The 16,177-nt window shown below is 34.0% G+C and overlaps 1 protein-coding gene and 1 non-coding gene across 2 annotated transcripts; one reads left to right on the top strand and one right to left on the bottom strand.

The window, feature by feature from the left end:
- Positions 1–138: 138 nt before the first annotated feature.
- LOC149498384 (uncharacterized) lies at positions 139–2,647 on the top strand. The gene is made up of 2 exons (XM_089717306.1): positions 139–637; positions 2,052–2,647. The coding sequence occupies exons 1-2, from the start codon at positions 139–141 to the stop codon at positions 2,645–2,647; spliced, it is 1,095 nt and encodes a 364-aa protein (XP_089573432.1).
- An 8,682-nt stretch (positions 2,648–11,329) lies between these two features.
- Positions 11,330–11,436, bottom strand: LOC149498383 (small nucleolar RNA R71). Its single transcript, XR_016319811.1, has one exon. It is a non-coding gene; the product is annotated as a small nucleolar RNA R71 (small nucleolar RNA).
- Positions 11,437–16,177: the final 4,741 nt, after the last annotated feature.

Raw genomic sequence — 16,177 nt, 5'->3', positions numbered from 1 at the left:
GGAAGCTTTACTATACCATGCAAATTAGGTAAAGTAGATTTCCCTAGATGTCTTTGTGATTTAGGAGCAAGTATTAATTTGATGCCATTATCTCTCTTTAAGAAATTGGGTTTAGAAGATGAAGTTAAACGAACTAATATGGTTTTACAACTTGCTGACCAATCTATTAAAAGACCCTATGGCATTATTGAGGATGTACTTGTTAAAGTTGACAAGTTTATTTTTCCAACTGATTTTGTCATACTTCATTTTGTTTATGATGAAAATTGTCCTTTTATTTTAGGAAGACCATTTATGAACACAGGGAGGGCATTAATTGATGTTTCAGAAGGAAAGTTAGTGCTTAGGATAGGTGATGATATCATTGAATTTCATATAGACAAAGCCATGAAATATCCTATGGACGAAGGTAATTGCATGAGAATTGACATAGTTGATGCATGTGTACAGGAAATTTTTGCCTTGGAAAATGATGATAAATATGAAGAGGATAATGTAAATAATGAAGGAGAGGATTTTATAAATTTAAGACCTCAAATGCTACTTAGAGAGCATGAGCCTCTTCCTCCATCAATTGAAAGTCCACCAATAGTAGACCTTAAAGAGTTACCTAGTCATCTACGATATGCTTTCTTAGGTAAAGATCACACACTTTCCATAATTATTTCTAACAAATTAACTATAGATCAAGAAAATGACTTATTAAAAATTGTTAGAAATAGGATTAAGAGTATAGGATGGCAAATTTCTGACCTTAAGGGGATAAGTCTGAATCGAGTCATGCATTACATTAATCTTGAAGAAGGGCATATACCTAGGGCAGAAAGATAAAGGAGACTTAATCCTAATATGAAAGAAGTAGTGAAGAAAGAAATTATCAAGTTGTTAGATGCAGGAATAATATACCCAATTTCAGATAGCCAATGGGTTAGTCCAATTCAATGTGTGCCTAAAAAAGGAGGAATGACTGTAGTAAAAAAACGAAAATGGTGAACTAATTCCTACTAGGACCACTACGGGTTGGAGGGTATGTATTGATTATAGGAAACTCAATTCAGCTACAAGAAAAGATGATTTTCCATTACCATTCATAGATCAAATGTTATAAAGAATTGCTGGTCATGCTTTCTATTGTTTTCTCGATGGATATTCTGGATATTTTCAGATTTATATCTTTCCGAATGACCAAGAGAAAACCACATTTACTTGTCCATTTGGTACATTTGCATATAGACGCATGCCTTTTGGATTATGTAATGCACCTGTAACATTTCAACGTTGCATGACCGCAATTTTTAATGACTACATAGAGGAGATTATGGATGTATTTATGGATGATTTTTCTGTTTATGGTGATTCATTTGAAAGTTGTTTGAAAAATTTGGACCTAGTATTGTCAAGATGTGAAAGTGCTAACTTGGTTTTAAATTGGGAGAAATGCCACTTTATGGTTGATGAAGGCATTGTTTTAAGACACAAAATAAGTAAGGAAGGAATCCAAACAGATAGAGCAAAGATAGAAGTCATAGAAAAGTTACCTCCTCTTACTACAGTTAAACGTATTAGGTCTTTTCTAAGCCATGCAGGATTTTATAGGAGTTTTATAAAGAATTTCTCTATCATTGCTAAACCTTTAACTAACTTACTTATTAAAGATGCATCTTTTGATTTTTCTCCAGATTGTTTGAAAGCCTTTAACATTTTGAAGAATGCATTAGTAAGTGCACCTATTATGGCAAAACCTGATTTGGGATTACCATTTGAAATAATGTGTGATGCTAGTGATGTTGCTGTTGGTTGTGTTTTAGGACAAAGACATGATAAGAAATTGCATGTGATATACTATGCTAGCCACGTTCTAACTAGTACTCAAATAAATTATACAACTACTGAAAAAGAAATGTTGGCTGTGGTATATGCATGTGATAAGTTTAGATCATATTTGTTAGGAGCCAAAGTCATAATCTACACTGATCATTCTGCATTAAAATACATGCTTGCTAAGAAAGATGCAAAACCACGTCTTATTAGATGGGTATTATTATTGCAAGAATTTGACATTGAGATTAGAGACAAAAAAGGTTCTGAAAATTTAGTTGCTGATCATTTATCACGTTTGGAAAATGAAGAAGGTCCAATAGGAGAATCTACAGTTATAAATGAAAGTTTTCCTGATGAAAATTTAATGTTAGTACAACATGTTCATACACCTTGGTATGCTGACATTGCAAATTTTCTAGCTTCTAACATAATACCTCCAGATATGACTTATGCACAACGAAAGAAGTTTTATTCAGATGCTAAAAATTTCTTATGGGATGAACCATTCTTGTTTAAGATATGTATGGATGGTATGATTAGAAGATGTGTAGGGGAAACAGAAATACAAGATATACTTATGCATTGTCATTCAAGTCCATATGGAGGGCATCATGGAGCAAATAGGACTGCTTCAAAGGTTTTGGAAAGTGGCTTTTATTGGCCTACTTTATTTCAAGATGCACTTCTATTTGTCTCACATTGTGACAGGTGTCAAAGGGTTGGCAACATAAGTCGAAAAGATGAGGTGCCTTTATCCAGCATACTCGAGGTAGAAATATTCGATGTATGGGGGATCGACTTTATAGGACCCTTCCCTATTTCATAAGGTAAAAGTTATATCTTAGTAGTTGTCAACTATGTTTCTAAATGGGTGGAAGCACAAGCTTGTGTCACAAACAATGCCAATACAACGGTCAAATTCTTAAAAGCACTATTTACCAGATTTGGAGTTTCAAGGGCAATAATAAGGGACAGAGGTACGCACTTTTTAAATAGATCTTTTGAAAGCCTTTTGAGAAATATGGAGTACACCATAAAGTATCTACCCCATATCATCCACAAACTAGTGGTCAAGTGAAAATTTCAAATCGTGAGCTTAAGTGGATTTTGGGAAAACTGTCAATTCATCTCGGAAAGATTGGTCACTTAAGCTAGATGATGCACTTTGGGCATATAGAACGGCATTTAAGACACCAATTGGGATGTCCCCATACCATTTAATTTATGGTAAGGCATGTCATCTACCCTTAGAATTAGAATATAAGGCATATTGAGCAATAAAGTCTCTGAAGTTTGATTTGAGCAAGGCAGGCTACAAAAGGAAACTTCAGTTAAATGAACTTGATGAGATTAGATTATTAGCATATGAAAATGCCAAGTTGTATAAGGAAAGAACTAAGAAATGGCATGATAATCATATTCGAATCAAATCATTTAAAGAAGGAGAAAAAGTGTTTTTATTTAATTCGAGACTACGCTTATTTCCTAGAAAATTGAAGTCAAGATGGAGTGGACCATTTGAAGTAATCAAAATTTCAGATCATGGAGCATTAGAGTTAAAAAATCTATCCAATGGTTCCTCGTTTATGGTAAATGGACAAAGGTGTAAGCTTTACTTGGGTGATAAAATTAATGATCCACCACAAGTAACATTTTGAATCAGTGCAGTGGGTATGTATAATATCAATATCTAAATATATACCTTGTTTGTTTTGTTTTACTTTCTTTTACTTGCTATTTGAAAAATAAAAATAAAAATAATATATATATATATATATATATATATGTATATATATATATATATATATATATATATATATATATATATATATATATATATATAGAACTCATTGCAAGTCAAGTGTGCAGGAAAGTCTATTTTTGCAGGGAATCTGAATTCGCGAGCACGAATACATAAAGCGCGGGCGCGATTGTTGTAAAAAGAGAGATAGAAGGTTTTGATCAACATTCGCGATCGCAAGAATATGCAGTGCGAGCACGAGTTCTCCATAAAGAAAGTCAGAAACTTTGAAATCCCCTTTCGCGATCGCGATCATGTCAAGCACGGGCGCGATTAGGGTACAACAGAAGTTAGAGAGGACGGACAAAGCCATACGCGAGGCGCAAATCTGAGACGCGATCACGACACCACCAATTACTGGCGCAACTGTCTAACGGTCAAAAACTCTCAACTGCCCTCTCATATTCAAATTCAACTCTTCTCCTTCCCAAGGTATTCAAACCTGCAAAAACTGCAAATACCCTTTCAAATCCAATCAAAACTCTTCCTTTTCAACTTCCCCATTAACTACTCAACCCTATCCTTCCCTAAAATCATTTATATAAGAGTTTCCATTCCCTTGTTAAAACCCCCAACTCTATCAGTGCAATAAAAACTCCTAGCAAAACCACTTTTCTTTGTGTCTTCACCGCTAACTCTCCATCAAAACCATCACAATGCTGTTCAAACAAAAGGCCAAGAAGAACAAGGAGGGGTCTTCTTCCTCTGCTCCAACAGGAAGAGATTCGGCTTTAAGGCATAAGGCTTCATTCCCTATCTATACTATGGACGAAGGCGAATGCTTCACCCGCCTCGCGAAATTCAGTTTCACAGGTATGTATCTTCTTGACCATAATTTTTTTGCAGAATACTGGTATTTTAGAGAAAATCTAAGAATATCTGAAAACCCTGAACTTTGAAATATTTAGCCAATTGAAAATTCCTGAGAATGCTAAATTGAGTTTAGAATTATTGACTACCATTGACTGGGTTGATAACACTAAAATGGCCATCAAATTTAGAGTGGATGGAGAGGATTTAACTGTAGATTATTATAAAATGCACCAACGGTTAGGATTCCCCAAAAATGGATTTGCTTCTAAACCGAAAGGTTGGAATGCGGCTTCCGTTTGGGAAATGCTAACGGGTCAATCATCTTTTACTCCTCGCAATGCTGGTAACAAATGGATTAAAGATGAGAGTCTTTTATACCTGCATAAATATTTGTGTTACGCTTTGTTCGGACGAGTGGAGGCATCCAAGGTCCAAACAAAGGATTTGTTTATGTTGGAAACTCTTTTATAGGGAAAACAAGTAGATATTGCAGGCATAGTACTAGATACAATCTATAACGCCTCTCGTCATCAAGGCAAAGTTACTTTAGGGGTCGGTAGCATGGCATCTATGTTGACATATGATGCTCGTATGCTTATTCTGCCCTATCATGCCCAGCCTACAAATATTTTCCGGTATATGGATGGTGCATTCTTGAAGAAAACCAAATTAGTTGATGAAGTGAAAACAGGCACCACAGTGGTGTATCGCTGGAAGTCATGGGAAAGAAGAGTCAGGCAAGGCGATCGAGATGAAGGAACCTCTCATGCGCAGGTGCAAAGACAGAGGAAAGGCAAAGCGCCAGTCACATCGTCTTCTCAAGCAGAAGAAGAAGAAGATGAAGTCGCTAGCTGGAAGCAAGTTTTGAGTAAAGTGGATGCATTACAGCAATCCTAGGAATATTTGTAAGTCACAGTTTTTGACATGGGACAACAATTACACACGATCCAGAAAAACCAAGCAAGTATGGCACGGAAGTGGATGAAGTATTTTCAAAAACACAACATCGAATCCACTCTGTCACCTCCAGGTTCTCCGGAGGCATAAGGTTTTTCTATCCTTAATTGCTTTTCATTTTTATTTTTGTGTGTTTTATGCATGTGCATTGTGTGTTATCTGCATATGTCTCCCACAATGAGGACATTGTGTCTTTCAAAGTATGGAGGAGTCCTATATTCATTTCATTTCATTTCATATATAAAAAAAAAAAAATTTGACAATTAAAAAAGTCAACTTCTTTGCCTTAGTTCAATGTTTTAGTCTCTACATGTTGATTTGTTTATATTTTGCTTATTGAAATAGAAGTCTTGACTAATATACCATGATTAAGAGATTTAAATGCTTATATGAACTTAGGTATTAAGATATTACATATGACATATAGAATTTTTCTTTAGCAAATGTTAATCTTTAGTTAACTATCTAGACATTATCTTTGGCTTTAGAGAAGCATGAATCCTAACTTGAATGAAGAATAAGAAGAAAAGGGAAACTAAAGCCATAATACTTGTATGTTTCAAGTCAATAAAGGATGAATGTATTTTAAGAGAAAAATAAAATACGATAGAGGGAATAACGGAAATCCGTTCTAAAACAAAGTGGTGCGGAGCATAAAATGCAACCACTTACCATTTACATTCCCACATATCTCTATAAAAAAAAAGAGAGAGAGAGAAAGAAAAATGTGATATGGAGCATAAAATGCAACAACAAAAGAAATACAAAAAGTGAGAAGTGGTATGGAGCATAAAATGCAACCACTTTATGAGAAATAAATAGGTTACCTAAAAATACCTTGAGATAAGAAACAATACATGTGTGCTAAAATTGTCCAAAATACTTCCTATTTTGCATTCTAAGGAAGGAGGATTGCCTATCTCATATTTTGAATGACTAGATTTTGTATACTTTAGATTTTTGTTTGCTATATTGAAAATTTTAGATGTCATACTTATTTATACTTCTTGGTTCCTAAAACACATCAAATCTCTTATCTTTGGTAGATTACTTAAGAAGTCTAAATCAACAAGTAAAAATAAACATGATCAACATGAGTTCAAAAGAAAGATGAATGTTTTGCTTAGGGACAAGCAAAGAGCTAAGTGTGGGGGCATTGATAGCCTCGCAAAGCGGGCAAATTTTGTTATGTTATTTTCATATAATTTGCATGATTGCATGTTGTTTTTATACATTTTACGTTTGCTCGTGTTGTTTTTGTTTAAAGTGATTGAAGGAATGCAATTTGAGCAAAGGAATGAAAAGGCTTGCTTTTTATAGAAAAAGAGGACCAAAAAGTTGACTAAACATGGAGAATTCGCCTAGCAGACTTCGCGACTCGAATATAGTCGCGTTGGAAAAGAAGAAAGGATACAGTCGCGAGCGCCACTTGAAGTCGCGAGCGTAACCTACATACCAGAGGACTCAGCAGGCACCAAAACGCAAGTCGCGAGCGCGACATTAATATGCGCGAGCGCGAGCAGCACTCCAGCAAGTCAGAGAGTTTACAAATAAAGATCGCGAGCGCGACATTAATATGCGCGAGCACGAGAAGCACTCTAGAGAGGCAGAGAGTTGTAAAGCATAAGTCGCGAGCGTGACCTTGAACCTCGCGAGCGCAAGTCGTGTTTCCAGGAGACGTAATTGTTGTCCTTTCATCAGAAAAACATGTCTTCCCATGCATAGGTCGGGACTCTTCCCAAGAGAAGTCACCTGAAGCACCTCTTGGCCAACCAATCACCATCATAACCAACATCATTCTCCTCTTTTATAAATAGCAATCCAAGTGAAGGACGAAAAGATCCAGATTCAGATCCAGAAAGATATTCAAACTTAGATTGTATTTCAGATATTAAGTGTAAAAATAGAGAATTGTGATCGTAGTACTTAGAAGTAAGTTGACGAGAGTCACTTATTATTGATTGTGCCAAGAACATTAAGAAGTTCCTCGAGGTGTGACGCCCTCCGGAGGCTTGAGTTTGATTACTTCTTTCTCTTGTTTTTATAGACTTGTTGTATGTTGTTCTTCATAACTTTTCTATACAAAGCAACAATTTCAATTGGTACCATTCAATAAAAGTTCTTTAAGTTATCTTTTGATCTTTGTTTAATCAAGGTTACTAAATTATATTCTCAGAAAGAAATAGTTTAGTAAAGATCAAAGAGATTTAGTTCACTTAGTTGAATTTACATATGCATATTTCACTTATTTTGTCAAAGTTAAATCTGTCTTATTGAAATAATCAAAGAATAAGTATTAGGTTTAATATTAACAAAATAAGGTATTTATTATAAGTAAAAATACATATAATAGATAGAATAATTCTATACCGAGAGGTTGAATTATATCTTACCATATGTGATTAAAGAATTATTTATTGTATGTTACATGCTTTGATATAGAAGAAGAAAATCCTGTGCATGATCAATTTTTCTAAGTATACTACCACACACTTATCTATAGAATTAAATAATAATTAGGTTTAACATAACTAGAAGTATAGTTAAATCATTTCACATTTTGATTTCTGTAAACATAAAATTAAGAATAAAGTAGTAAAGTGGACTTAACCCGTTCCTCGTGCAATCGATCTTTTTATTACTACGTTGCGATCCGTATACTTGCTGGAACTCAAAAGAGACGCAACACCTGGTGCTACAGCAGGCCCACTTGATATAGTGTGTAAAGTAAGCCATGGTCTAGACTGATTATCTGTGGATGGAACATGCACAGGAGACTTTAAATTAAACAAAAACTGATTCTCATGGAATTTAGCATGACGAGCTAAATAAATTCGACCAGAACTAGGATCCAAACATTGGTAACTAGCATGATTCGAACTTTGGCCAAGATAGACACATGGTTGAGTTCAAAAATTAAATTTATTTTTTTTATAGGGACGCAAGAAAGGAAAAATGGTGCAACCGAATGGTTTTAATTCCAAGTAATTGGGTTCAATATGAAAAAACAAGGAGTATGGTGAAGATTGTCCAGTAACTATAGAAGGCATAAGATTAATTAATTGAGCTCTAGTGTCAAGCATAATTCTAGTATTTAAAAGGAATGGAAGAATGAGACAATAAAGTAATACTAGTGTCAACTAAATGGCGAATTTTTCTTTCAGCTGTGCTATTTTATTCATGAGTGTATGGATAGGCAATACAATGTTTTATGCCACAAGTTTGGTAATCTTTTCTCAGTTTCTAGAATTCACCACCCCAATCAGAATGAAAAGATTTAATTTTGGAATTAAATTGATGGTCAAAATATTTCTAAAAATTAAGAAATAACTGGAATACTTCATTTTTATTTTTCATTAAGAAAATCCAACAAAAACAAGTGAAACCATTAACAATTAAAAGCATATATCTATGACCAAGACATGATAACATGGAGCAAGACCCTAAAAATCTACATAGATAAGATCAAAAGGAGAAGAACTCTTATGTTGAATAGGAGCTAAAGGAATTTTAAACAATTTTCCTAACATGCAAGATGAATAAGGGGACATTTTAGATGACGTCATAGGAAGTTGAAATTTATTAATAATTTTGGAGACAGTTTGATAGGTGTTATTTTGACAGTATTTTTAGTATAGTTTTCATTTAGAATTTTAGTAAATTTTATCACTTTAATTAATTTTTACTTCTTTTAATCATAATTTTGTTCAAAGCTTCCTTGAATCATAATCCACTTGATCTTAAAGAAATTTATAGGGTTTTGGCACAAAAAAGAGCATTACAAAGCAAAATACTCAAGCTTAAGCACGCCCCTGCTAAACTTAAGAGAAATCAAGTGGAGAGTCAGACTCTAGCACGGATAGCCCGTGCTATCTGGCTAGCCCGTGCTTGCCTAGCACGCCTGTGGTGAAATCTATCTTGGAAAGTCAGAGCCTAGCACGCCTTGCCTATGCTAGGTCGCACGCCCGTGCCACGGCGCACGCCCGTGCCACAGAATCTCCTCTGAGCATGCACCATAGCACGGCCTATGCTGAACCATTCAGAGATCCAGACTCTAGCACGCCCAAGCCGTGCTATTTGGCACGCCCATGGTACGAAGTCAAAGCTGTCTTGAATAAAAGAGCAAGCCAATCTTTTTAACTCACATAGGCCCACCTCAGATATATTCCTAAACGTGCAAAACAAGATCTAAACCTGTTTAGGAAGAGAAAAGAGTCCTAACGAAGAAGAAATCTAAGGCCTAATCAATTATGATCTCCAAAGAAGATTTCGTACTTAATAAGGATTCTATTTCCTAAACGGAGTCAGATTTTCTCCCAAGAGGTCTATATAAAGAGAGGAACCATTCATTGTAAGGATATCTGCAGTTCTAGTATTTTTCTACATAGTTCTCTCTCTCTCAAAGATTTCAAGTGTTCAAGATTTGTGCCAAGAGTCAAGGAAGCCATCCACATAGCTGTTGTCTAGTTTTTATTTCTAAACTCTTAATCTTGTCTTTCTTTTCATTATTCATTATTGATTATGAAGTTTTATTCAAGTATTATTGAGTTTTATTTAATTACTATGTCAAACTAAACTCTCTTACTAGGGATTTGATGCAGCTTAATTCAATTCTAATTTATAATATTAGATTTGTTTTTCCTTGTTCATGATATAATTTATTATTGAACTTAATGCTTCCAGGCAGAGTTTCTCCCCTGGATTCATTTATTTCATTAATCACTATCGGAAGAAGGGTTTTTGATACGAAAAAGATAGTAAATTACATAAGAATAATAACTTAATGCGGAAGCTATATGGTTTGACTCATGGGGGGTTTTCATAAGTTAATGACCTTAGGTTATGAATTCATAAACAAACCATAAAACTTAATGATTTAATTCATGTCTGATTGTGCTATTGGAAGATAGGTAATTAGACTGGATTAGAATAGCTAACAATACATCAGAAGAGCTTGTTAGTGATTTTAGGGTTGTTTCTCCTACGTGAATAATTAAAATTGATTATCAAACTAATAAAATAAATTGGATAGAATTAAGTGAAATCAATATCCCTAGTAGTTTTAAATCCTTGATTTCTTTTCATCTAAATTTTGTTGCTTGACTTCTTTCTGTTTTATTTTAGAATTTACTTTTCCTATAACAAATCTATCTTATTGTCGTTTAAATAATAATAGGTTAACATAATTTTGGTACTTGATATACAATCCCTGTGGATACGATACTTTTCTCACTCTATATTACTTGTTGCGATTTCGTACACTTGCGAAAATCACTGTCAAGTTTTTGGCGCCATTGCCGGGGATTGGCATTATCAATATCAATACTAATTACCCTATTGTTAATTTAGACATTCTTTTGTGTTATTTAAATTTTCTTTTAAGAATTATTTTAGGTGTTTATGCAAAGAAGATCAGGTAGGACTGAACCCCTAGTCTTTGATCCAGAAATTGAAAGAACTTATCGTAGGAACAACGCTACAAGAAGAGCACGTGAAATAAAACCCGAACAACAAGCAGACATGGTCAACGAAAACGAAATAGAAGACGGACCTCCACCACAAAATCTGGTCCGCACCTTGCGAGACTACACAACACCTAATCTTAATGGGACAACCTCAAGTATTACAAGACCTAGGGTGGAAGCTAATAATTTTGAAATCAAACCCGCAATTATCCAAATGCTTTCCACCTCAATTCAATATGGGGGTTTGCCTAGTGAAGATCCTAACGCTCATATCACAAATCTCCTGGAAATTTGCGATAATTTCAAACAGAATGGTGTTTCCGAAGATGCAATAAAACTGAGACTTTTTCCTTTCACTCTTCGGGACAAAGCACGATCCTGATTACGGTCATGCCCCGCTGAAAGTTTCACAACATGGGAAGAATTAGCCCAAAAGTTTTTAGCAAAATTCTTTCCATCTTCAAAGACCACAAAACTGCGCAATGAGTTAATGACATTTGCTCACCATGATCAAGAAAGCTTGTACGAAGCGTGGGAAAGATTCAAGGACTTGTTGAGAAAGTGCCCACATCATAGTTTGCCTAAATGGTTGCAGGTACAAACTTTCTATAATGCGTTAGCTCCTAACATTAAAATCACTTTAGATGCAGCTGCAGGTGGATCTTTTGAGAGGAAAGGGATTGATGAGGCATACGACTTGATAGAGGAGATGGCAAGCAACAGCCATTATCAAAACAATTCCGAAAGGAAGAGGACTGCAGGAGTCTATGAAATAGATGCCATTACAGCACTCAATGCCAAGGTAGATAATATGGTAAGAAAATTGGACCTATTAACTACTAATCCTGTAAATTCTATTATGCAAGTTTGTGATAGATGCAATGGACAACATGGAATTGGAGAATGCATGATAGACTCTTTGAATCCGCAAACCCTGGAGCAAGTTAACTATGTAATGAATCAAGGAAGAAAGAATTACCCATACTCCAACTCATATGATAACAGATTGAGGAACCATCCTAATCTGTCGTATAGGAATCCTAAATTACACAGTCCATGTGCTAAATTACACGGTCAGGGCGTGCTAGGCTTCAATATGTGGAAACAATTTTTGTTTATCTGGCACGGGCGTGCTGTCTGGCACGCCTAGGGCGTGCTAGCCCCTGACTTTCACAGCGTTTTTCCCCTTTCTTGATGCACGGGCGTGCTAAAAGACACGGTCAGGGCGTGCTAGCCCCTGACTCTCAATGCAAATTTTCGTTTATGGCACACGGGCATGCTCTGGGACACGGTCACAATTCTAACTTTAGGATGACCTGGACACGCATGCCATTCATCCATGGTTAGACAATCCATAGAACATGCTACCTTTATCGAACTTTGAAGTTTATACACACCATGCTCACTGGGTCCCTGAAGTAGAACCTTCTTGGTAGCTTGATCCATAACAACAAAATAAGAGGGCCAAAATTCAAAAAAATATGAATTGTCACTTGTGAATTTTTGGACATATAGTAAATTTTTAATAATTGACGGAACATAAAGAACATTTTTAAGTTTTAAAGAACCTGAGAAAGATGAAATAGATGTTATAGCAGTGTGAGTTATTGATACACCCTTGCTATTACCTACATGGAGTTGGTCCCTTCCACGATATTCATCTGTAGTACTTAGAGCAAACATATCCGAAGTACATGGTAGTTAGTTGCAGTGTCCAAAAACTAGGAAACATGAGATGAATTTGGAATAACGATTGAACATAAGTTGTTGGACGTCCATAGGGATGATAATTGGCCTGTGGATTGAAAGAGGGTCGTGGGCGAGAAAATTTAGAATTATATCAACAACGGTATCAGTCTGCAGTATGATTACCAAGACCATAAATCTGACAAGGTCCTCAAGGTTGAAAATAATTGTTTTGTCCTTGATATTGCCTACGAGCATTATGATTATAGCTAGGAGGGCGATTTGGGGTGGGAAGAAGAGGTGAATTGGTATCATTGGATTTAAGAACAATATTTGCAGTAGGTGGTTCTTGTGCAGTCTTGCTAAGGATTTCATGTGCAACTAATTCACCATAAAGTTCATAGAAAGAAATAGGGTCAAATTTAAGATTCATTGAGCTAATTATGGAATGATACTCTGCACTAATATTGCAATAAATATTCGCGTTAAATTCTGCCGAAGAGATAGGACGACCTACTACTTACAATTCATCTGCTAATACTTTAGCTTTATGGAGATAATCAGACACAGAGAGGTCATTTTTCTTTAATTCTTGCAATTCAATATGAATTTAGAATTGTCTATTCTGAGAAATAGAACCAAAAGCCTAAGATAAGGCGAGGTTAAGCTAGAAATATATGAATAAATTTCTTCAGTTAAAGATGAAAGAATCTAAGAAGTAACATTTGATCTTTTTGAAACCAAAAATCATATTCAGGATTAATAAAGGAGATGGAAGTTTCTGAGTTGGTGATAGTTTTTGGTGGAGGGGGTAAAGAACCATCAATAAATCCATGAAGTTTTTGATAATTTAAGAGAGGAATGAATTGCATCTTCCAAGCAAGATAATTTTTGGGGGTCAATTTAATGGAAAAGGTATGAGAAGAAGTGTGAGTGGATGAGAGTGAGTTGACAGGGAGGTTAACAGTGGACATTTTGAGATTTAGAAGTGCGTTAAGGCTCTGATACCATGTAAAATCTTTGAGTAGTGTTTTTTTTTTGTATATATCATTATACAAGCTTACAGAGTGATATTTATACAAGATGTTGTAACAAAATCAACCTATATAATAGCTATACAAACTAAGTTAAATATAAAATATAAGCTGTTAATATTTGCCTAAACTAAAGGGAGAAAATCCCGTTACTACTACTCTAATAAATGCTTTAGTAAGTTTTAGTATTCTTACCTCTAAAATGGGCACGTACTTCCCTCTTTCTACGCTCTATTCATTCCCTCTTTCCATCGTACCAGTCCACCATTGAAGCCATATTCGGGCGACCTTACCATATTCTCTTCTCTTACCTTCAACATATTTGCAGTGCCAAAAGCTATGATTCCATTCTAACTACTTATTGAAATCAATTATTGGGCATAATTAGTTCATTACTCTCATTCAAAATCAAAAAACATGCCAATGCACCATCAGTTCCTGCTTCGATAGTTCTCCAACCTTTTCAAATGCCCTTACTGATTTCTCCTCTTCAAAAATTGCTAAATTCATTTTCATCTCCACCTACTTGCACAGCAAAAAAAATACATTTACCCTTTCAGTTTTTTCATTATCCCATTCAATGCCATCATAATACATTAAATGCAACTTTAAAACAAACTGACAGTGATGGCCCACATTTTCAATTAAAAATGCCCGATACACCTATGCGATTCGCCCTGTGTATCAGTGCGCTCATATATAATCTATATAATAGTGGGAATGCTAAAAAGAACATTGGGATTGGCAAAAAAGAATATGATTAATTTTACTAATGACAAAATGCACTTTTAATTGGCTAATGGATAAATTAAAAATCGCTATAAAGTAAGATTGCTTATATTGATTTTATAAATTAAAATTAATATTTTCTGTAAATTAGGAATCGTAATATTTTACAATGACGAACTAATATTTATAACTTTCTAATATTAATTGGTAAAAGTCATCTTGTTTCTTAAGGAGAGTTATTTTTCATTGAATTAACCAATTCAGTGAAAAGGGAATATTATAATACATTTTACCTTCTAATTGATAATTAATACAATATTCTATATGATAACAATATTTTTATTTTTATTTCAATTGTCTATATCTTCAATCGATCATAATATATCAATGACCTTTTCTACGAGGAATATTAATTGGGTGAAATATGATTAAAATTAATTTTTTTTTATAAAATGCCGTAAAATGATAATACAAGATATTAAGGGTGAGCATGGGCCTGTGGGAATCCCGACTCATTCCGGACAACCGTCTCGAATTTTCTATCCCGAGAAAAATTTAATATTAATTTAATAATCTCGTCTCGAAAGTAATTATGCGATGGGACTAGTTCTTAAATTAAAATCGATCCATATTGACCCACGTTCCGTCCTATCCCAAAAACTAGATATTCCCATCCCATTTTTTCTTTAAAATTCTAGTTATCTTTGTTTTTTAATGAATATCAAATTGTATTCATGAAAATTATTTCATCCTTTTTACTTTAGTTTTTTTATGACACCGATCTTGCCAGGTAATAATAATACAAAAAAATAATAATATTTATTTTTCTAAATATAAAATGAATCAGTTAATTAAATATATTTTTCAACATAGATTTTTCCTCTATTATTTTATGGTATGTGTTAAGTAAATTTTTTTGAATAAACTTTTTCTATTAAATAGAAAATAGAAAGATTACTCAAATCAAGAGAAATATTAACTTTAATTAATCTAATTATTAGATTATTAGTTATGCTTAATGCTATCATTATTTATTTTTCAGATGATATTCATGATTAAATTATATATCAAATTAAATCAGCTTAAAGACAACAGTAATCAAAACAATGATAACTTAAAATTCATAAATTATATATAAAGTTAAATTGTATATAGTTTTTGCATTATTTTGTTTTATTACATTTAATGCTTCTATTAACTAGAAAGTAACTACTTAAAGATCATCTATTATAACTTTAGACGTAGGTCACCAATGATTGAGATTAATTATTTGATTAATTCTTTTGTTTTTAACTCAAACTTATATAAATAAATTTTATTTGATTGTAATAGATAAATATAATAATTTTATTTTTTTATGAAAATAATATATTAAGACTACGAGACATCTTGATTGATTCCGATCCGACCTATTCCATCCTGTCCCATAGACCTAAATTGTCGTCCCGTCCTATTTTTTGGGATGGAATGGGATGGAACTACATACCTATTAGCACGGGATTTAGACTCCATTTTTATGACCCGATATTTTGAATAGGACTGAAAATTATATAATTTTTGTCTCAATTCGACTAATGCACACCCCTACAAGACATGTCACATAATACTGCAAAAGAGAAGCATGCTCAAAATTATTATTTTTCATTAATGTCACATAATACCGCAAAAGAGAAGCATGCTCAAAATTATTATTTTTCATTATTATTAGTAATTAATCAAAGAATATGGATGTGTTACATCAAAAGCTTGTATTAAATTTAGAAACGCCAACAAGCAGACATGTAAGAGACGTGCTTCTAAGTAGCTACATTAAATTTCAAAATATTAGGAAAAAAATGGGAAAATTTGACACGGAGAGGACTTAAACCTGT

The sequence above is a fragment of the Jatropha curcas genome, chromosome 2, assembly GCF_041381405.1.
Source record: "Jatropha curcas cultivar XTBG-Jc1 chromosome 2, XTBG_Jcur_1.0, whole genome shotgun sequence".
NCBI classification, from domain to species: Eukaryota; Viridiplantae; Streptophyta; class Magnoliopsida; order Malpighiales; family Euphorbiaceae; genus Jatropha; species Jatropha curcas.
This window is presented reverse-complemented; position numbering and strand designations above follow the sequence as displayed.

Excerpts from the sequence above, each read along its gene's own strand:
- LOC149498384 (XM_089717306.1), top strand. The coding sequence starts at position 139 with ATGGTTTTACAACTTGCTGACCAATCTATTAAAAGACCCTATGGCATT. Across the intron at positions 638-2,051 it reads TCTACGATATGCTTTCTTAG|AATTTGACATTGAGATTAGA; the intron begins GTAAAGATCACA and ends TATTATTGCAAG.